The sequence below is a fragment of the Gavialis gangeticus genome, unplaced genomic scaffold, assembly GCF_001723915.1.
Source record: "Gavialis gangeticus isolate Ggan-Ray unplaced genomic scaffold, GavGan_comp1, whole genome shotgun sequence".
Lineage (NCBI taxonomy): Eukaryota > Metazoa > Chordata > Crocodylia > Gavialidae > Gavialis > Gavialis gangeticus.
In genome coordinates, this window is record NW_017729030.1 from 60,039,592 (window position 1) to 60,045,762 (window position 6,171).

A 6,171-nucleotide genomic window follows, 5' to 3' on the forward strand; every position below is an offset into this window, starting at 1 on the left:
CCCGACCAGACCCGACCCGACCCGGGCAGCCTGTGCCTTGCGCCCCCGCGCTCCGGTCGTGCCCGGGCCCTGCTGAGGGGGCGCTGCCGGGCCTCACCTCGCGGTGTCTCCCCCTTGTGCACTGCTGGGCGGCGGAGGCCTGCCCTAGACATGCACATAGAAGCTGCACTTGCATGTTAAGTTGTCTGTGAAAGGGCCCAGGAAAGCTGGGTGAAGCTGGGTCATTGCATGTAACAAGTTGCAGGTGCTTTTTGTGGCATAAGCTGTGGACTAACCAGGTCTTCTTCAGCTGCTGGAGTGTAATGTTGAGTTCCTGTAGCCTGCAGTATTTGGCTTAAGATCTGCCTTTCTTATCTATTGCTGCCTGAGAACAGGTAGACCCAGCAGAGTTAAGTCCTGGACTCTGGTCTTGGGCCAGGTCTGCGCTGCAGATCTGTGGTGTGTGGGTGTAGAGAGGTGTGCTGATAGAGCCATGCCAGCAGATGTGCCTGGTGCAGATTCAAGACATACTGGCAGAACTGGGTTTTTGCCACTAAAGCTTGTTCTGCTGGAGGAGGGGATGGAGGCGGTAGTTTTACTGCCAATCTGGCTGGTTTAGTATATAAATAAAGAGCTTTTGTTATAGATTTAGCACCAGAAACTGTGTGAGAACTTTATTGGTCAGGTGCAGTCTGGTTAAGAAAGGCTGTATTCTACTAGGATTACTAACGAAGCAGATAGTAAATTTGTGCTTGTGCTTTAATCTGTGCTGGAAATCAGGGACCCACAAGATACTGCAGAGACCCTCACCACAGAGCAAGTTTCCAGCTAAGGATCTGTGCTTACAAATGCATCGTAGTCCATATGAATAACCAAGGTGTGAGCCAGTAGCTAGCATAGGCCACTTAGCTCTCACCTACATCATTGCCTTTGTATGAAGAAGGAAGAGTCATTGATTTGTGATGCTTTTTCCCTCAGCTCTCGAATGATTGAGATCCAGACACAGATGTCACAGCGGGCAGTGGAGCTGCTGGGTTTGCCAGAGGATCAGCCGTGTTTCCTGTTGGATGTTGGGTAAGACAATACACGAGTCATGGAGTTGGAAGGATGCTGCTTCCTTCTTGCTTTCTTCCCTTCGGTCTTTGGGTTGCTGTTATAGGAAGACAGGACTCTGAGCTGCCAGAACTCTTGTTTTTTGTATTAGGAAAAATGCTGGCATTTTACGTAGGGTTTTGTCTGGTAGCATGGTGATGAACATGGCTCAGGCATCTGATCAACTTGTGCCCAAGGGCTTAATTTCGATTAATGTTGAGAGGTACATCTTGATTAGGTTAACATTACATCTTGGGTTATATGTGGAGGAGTTGGCTGTTTATTTCTACTGCTTTTGTAACCCTTGCTCTTTCCTTTTAGATGTGGTTCTGGTTTGAGTGGAGATTACATCTCTGAGGAGGGGCACTACTGGGTTGGCATGGACATCAGTTCTGCCATGCTGGGTAAGCAGATCCAGTTCTGCTCTATATCCAAGGGCTTGGACCTTCATGCTTTGACTAGGAGAGTACTGCCCATGCAGCAGACAGATGTTTCAAATCTTATGATGTGATCTGAAGGCACATGACAGGCTTCCTAATTATTTCAAGTTCTGTGCAGATGTGGCTGTGGAGAGAGAGGTGGAAGGGGACCTTCTTCTTGCAGACGTGGGACATGGTATTCCTTTCAGGCCGGGCACGTTTGATGGCTGCATCAGGTAAGGCTGTACATTTTTTTCATTATCTTCCTGTGGTTCCCAGAAACTCTACTGAACAGGGACAGACTTCTCTGTGCCTCCTTGTTAAGTGTTGTCCTTGCCACAGTACAGGTTGATTCCAGGTTGAGATTTGGACAGCTTTTGAATTGTAGTAGCTCACTTCAATTTGGGGGCAGCTATTGGAAAGTTACCTTCATGCACTTTGTGTCTCTCGTAGTGGTAGCCTGGGAAAACTGAGAAACCAATACTCAGAATGCTGAGGATGGACCCTGGAGGGGTTGGGCTGCTGATAACCAAGGCAGACAGGAGGAGCTGAAATACCCAGAGCTGAGCCCAGCATTAGTTGCTTGTGGGTGTTGGGGAAAGAGAGCTGCATATCTTATAGTTGGAAAGCTGGAGCTTCAAGGCTTGGTCATAGTGCTGCCCTTGAGCCCCACAGCACAGCTCCCTTGAAGGCTGGGGAAAGGTTTGCTTACGGAAGTGAGGTGTGGGGGGCACTGTTTACTACCTCAGAGTTGTTGTTGCATTCAGGTTCACTTGCTCAGAGTGGTGGGGGAGTAACTGCATTAACTGCACATGTGAATTGGGGCTACATTTGGGTTAATGGAGAAGCTGACCCTTAAGGGACATAGACCATCCAAAAGAGCTGTACTGAGATTCCTACAACCATGATATCAGGTCAAACACAGTGAGGAGGTACTAAGGCAGTGGTTCTTAACCTTTCTAGTGTCAGGACACACCTGCCAACTTTTGAATTTGGTGGTGTCCCTGGTTGAGAACCATTGTTGTGCTATCTCAGTTTACCTAAGTCAGGGGTTGTCAACTGGGGGTATGCGTACCCCTGGGGGGTACTTGAGCTGGCCCTAGGGGGTACACATGGGTGGAGATGGAGTGCTATCACGCATCATCCCGTGCTGCCATGCAGGCACCTCCCGCCCAGCTGGACGTGGTGGGGCAGGGGAAGCTTGCATGCGGCAGCTGCTGCTACTCTGCATCTGGCTGTTTGGCCCTCCTCTCACTTACCCTCTGGCTGGGGGTACACTGCTCCATGTCTGGCCAGGGGATACAATGATTCAAAAAGGTTGAAAACCCCTGACCTAAGTGGTTCTCAACTGGGTGCCACTGGCAGGTAAAAACTTCGCCACATGCCTGGTGCACAGCCACAGCAGGAAGGACTGAAGCATAAGCAGTCTCTTCTGCCTGCTTAAGGCTTAGCAGAAATCCGAGGAGCGCACGCATGCAGAGCCCTTCCCAGTCTGGCTGTGTACCAGGCATGTGGGGTGCTTCTGCCTGGTGGCTGCTGTGCAGTGGCAGCACCTGCACAGTGGCACCCCTCAAGTGGTCTCACAGTACCCTGGTTGAGAGCCACTAATCTAAGGCACTAGCATGCTGTCCATGGTGGGAGGTGTTCGCAGCTGCAGGAACTAGAAGCTTGTTCTGTAGTAAAGGAAGCCTGTATTATGTAGGGGCAAATACTGCTGTTGAGCAGTTCAGATGTGTGGCCCCACAGGCTTTGTGTCACTGTTCCCACCGGCCTTCCTAGACAGCATTGGATAAACCCATCCTAAAGAAACAATGTGCTGATTGAACAGCTGATGTGAGTGCCTTTGGCCCAGTGATACATCAAGCACCAGCTCTGCCAGTGGAATGTCCGGGGATGGGTCAAGTCTGGGGGGATGGTTGGTGAGAGAAGACTTGGGCAAGGTGAAGAGGATAGAAAGATTTTGCTGAAGAGAGTAGCCTGAGGAGCCCCCATGAGAGGCTGGGGGCTCTCTGTCCTTTTGCTCACGTGTTCTCTCTCAGTATTTCTGCAGTGCAGTGGCTCTGTAATGCCGATAAGAAGACGCACAGTCCTCCCAAACGCCTGTATCGATTCTTCTCAACCCTCTATTCTGCCTTGGTGAGTGTGGCCCCTTCTCAGCCAGCCCTTCCTCCTCACAGTACATCTAGTGAGAGGATCTCCTTTCAGGCTGATCTGTCCCTCTAGCATGGTCCCCCGCTTGACTTGGACACTGCTACCTACTCCAGCTACACTATGGTGTTGGGTCAAACTCCCTGGGCTAGGCAGGCAGAAGCCTGTTTTGGGTGAGCAGTTCATAATCTCCTTTACTCTCTGCAGGCCCGGGGATCACGTGCTGTCCTGCAGCTCTACCCTGAGAACTCCGAACAGGTATGTCACTTTTTCCCCTGCTGGGAAAGGGGACATGGGTGGTGCAAGGTGGAAAAGCACTGTCCAGAGCTTGACTGCAGTTTCCAGACTTTTTTTTGAGTGCTGCTTTGAGTGCATGTGGTCTTGGTCAGTGCTGTATTGGTGGAAGCCTCATGACACTCCTGAAGTGGGGACATCCCAATATGGTGGTTACACTCTGGTCCTTTCTGGAATCATGCTGGAGCTCATGGAGTGCACCATTAACCCATTGCTCTACAGACTGTGTTTGAGGAGTTGAATCTTAGAGCAAGCAAAGGGCATGGCAGGTTGTGGATTAAGCATTTGATTTGCCAGATTTCCTATGGTCTGGTCAAATTGGAAAGCCAGAGTCTTCGAGCTGTGGTTGAGCCACTGGGTTTTTGGGCAGAGATAATACTAGGCAGACTGCTTCCTTACAACTGGGAGTTTGGATGTGGAATTTGCTTTGATAAGGGGATTTAGTGCAGAAGTGATGAACATAATCTGCGTAAGACTCAGCCGGCAGTTCTGTCTCACATTGTTGGGTGGATGGCTGGCTGGCTGGTTGGCTAACTGATGACAGCATGTGTTCTTTGCAGCTGGAGCTCATCACTGCTCAGGCCATGAAGGCAGGTTTCACAGGAGGGATGGTGGTGGATTATCCTAACAGTGCCAAAGCTAAGAAGTGAGTTTTGTGTCCTTGTGGGCTGGGGCATGGTTTGGTTATTCCTGCTGAGGGCTAATTTACCAGACTCCTGCAAACACAGTGGCATGTCTCCCTCATATGGATATCTTGCTCTAGGGCAAAGGTGGTAGCTCATAATGTGAAGCAAACCCGTGAGAGATTCGTCCTTTCTGAATGCACTCTGTCCCATATTCAGCTTCTTGTAATTACGAGGTGGCTGGAAGCCAGCTACACCTGCATTCCCAATCCCAGAAAGAAACTGCATGCTCCCATTTCTTATCTCTCTGGTCTCTCTTTCAGGTTCTTTCTCTGCCTCTTTGTTGGTGCATCTGGTGTGTTACCAAAGGTAATAAGCCCCAGCTTGGGGTGTCCGCATACTGGGAGGCATTGGGGTATGGGAAGTTGCTGCTTCTTAGTGAGTGATCCTCTTTGGTGCATAGGAAGTAGAGCCTTCTGCAGGAGTCTGCGGTTCAGGGTAAAGACATGCAGTTCAAAATAACTAGTCTGGATATGGGTAGGGGGTCAACCCCACATTGCTCTGCACTGCTGTAGCAAGTTCACAGTTCTATGTGGGAGAATCTGTCTGCAGTACAGACATGCCATCTGTCCAAAGCCATGGGCAGCAGGACCTCATGTCCCTAGGGCTCCCTGGTGTTTGCATGGTACCGTCCGCCTTCAGATAGAGCTGAGTTCCATGGTCCAGCCTTGGCCATACTTATTTCAAGCATGGAGGGGCTGCTGGTCCTGAGCTCATTTCTTCCCTGAGAGCTTGGGATCTGTGAGGAAAAGGGTATGCTGTCCTACCTAATGTTAGCTCATCTTGTCCCAGCTTTCCATGCAGCCAGCTTGGTGCTGTTTTGCTTTTACCTCAAGTGCTGGTAGATGGATCAGTTTGCTTCTTTCCCACAGAATAGTCTTTCCCCTAGATTTGCTGGCATCTTGCTCCTGGAGTGACCCTGCCCCTCCATGTGGTGGCAGCTCCTGAGCTCTGCTTGATGACATTAAGGCCCCATTTTCTCTGCTTTCAGGGTCTTGGTGCTGAGTGTACTGATGGAGAGGAATCCCAGCAGGCCAAGTTTACCAATGAAAGGTACTGTGTTGGGGGTGCAGCTGCAGGGTGAGCTCCATGATAGGCATCTGACAGGAACCCAGCATGTTTGTGGGGCTTCAGGAAGACGAGTGTTGTGTCCTCCTTCCCCCCCACACCTACCCTCCTCCCACCTCCATGGAACGCTAAATTCCCTTCCCTGCTCAGCTGTTTATCTTAGTTTCATAGTTGGTAGGGTCGGAAGGGACCTGAGCAGATCATCAAGTTCAACCCCCTGCCATGGGCAGGACAGAGTACTGGGGTCAAACGACCCTGGCAAGGTGATTGTCTAGCCTCCTTTTGAAGACCCCCAGGGTAGGAGTGAGAACCACATGCCTTGGAAGTTGGTTCCAGATCCATAGTTTCATAGTTTCTAGGGTCGGAAGGGACCTGAGCAGATCATCTAGTCCGACCCCCTGCCTTGGCAGGAAGAGCACTGGGGTCAACTGACCCCAGTAAGGTGGTCATCCAGCCTCCTCTTAAAAACCCCCAGGGGTGGAAGCCTG

The 6,171-nt window shown here is 50.7% G+C and overlaps 1 protein-coding gene across 1 annotated transcript in view; it reads left to right on the forward strand.

Moving 5' to 3' along the window:
* The window catches only part of WBSCR22 (Williams-Beuren syndrome chromosome region 22), an 18,925-nt gene that overhangs the window by 5,590 nt on the left and 7,164 nt on the right, over positions 1-6,171 (forward strand). Inside the window, exons 3-10 of the mRNA XM_019522277.1 lie at positions 958-1,053; positions 1,393-1,475; positions 1,630-1,726; positions 3,530-3,626; positions 3,846-3,896; positions 4,493-4,578; positions 4,879-4,924; positions 5,607-5,668. Of these exons, the coding sequence (XP_019377822.1) occupies positions 958-1,053; positions 1,393-1,475; positions 1,630-1,726; positions 3,530-3,626; positions 3,846-3,896; positions 4,493-4,578; positions 4,879-4,924; positions 5,607-5,668 (618 nt within the window). The remainder of the gene's footprint in view (positions 1-957; positions 1,054-1,392; positions 1,476-1,629; positions 1,727-3,529; positions 3,627-3,845; positions 3,897-4,492; positions 4,579-4,878; positions 4,925-5,606; positions 5,669-6,171) is intronic.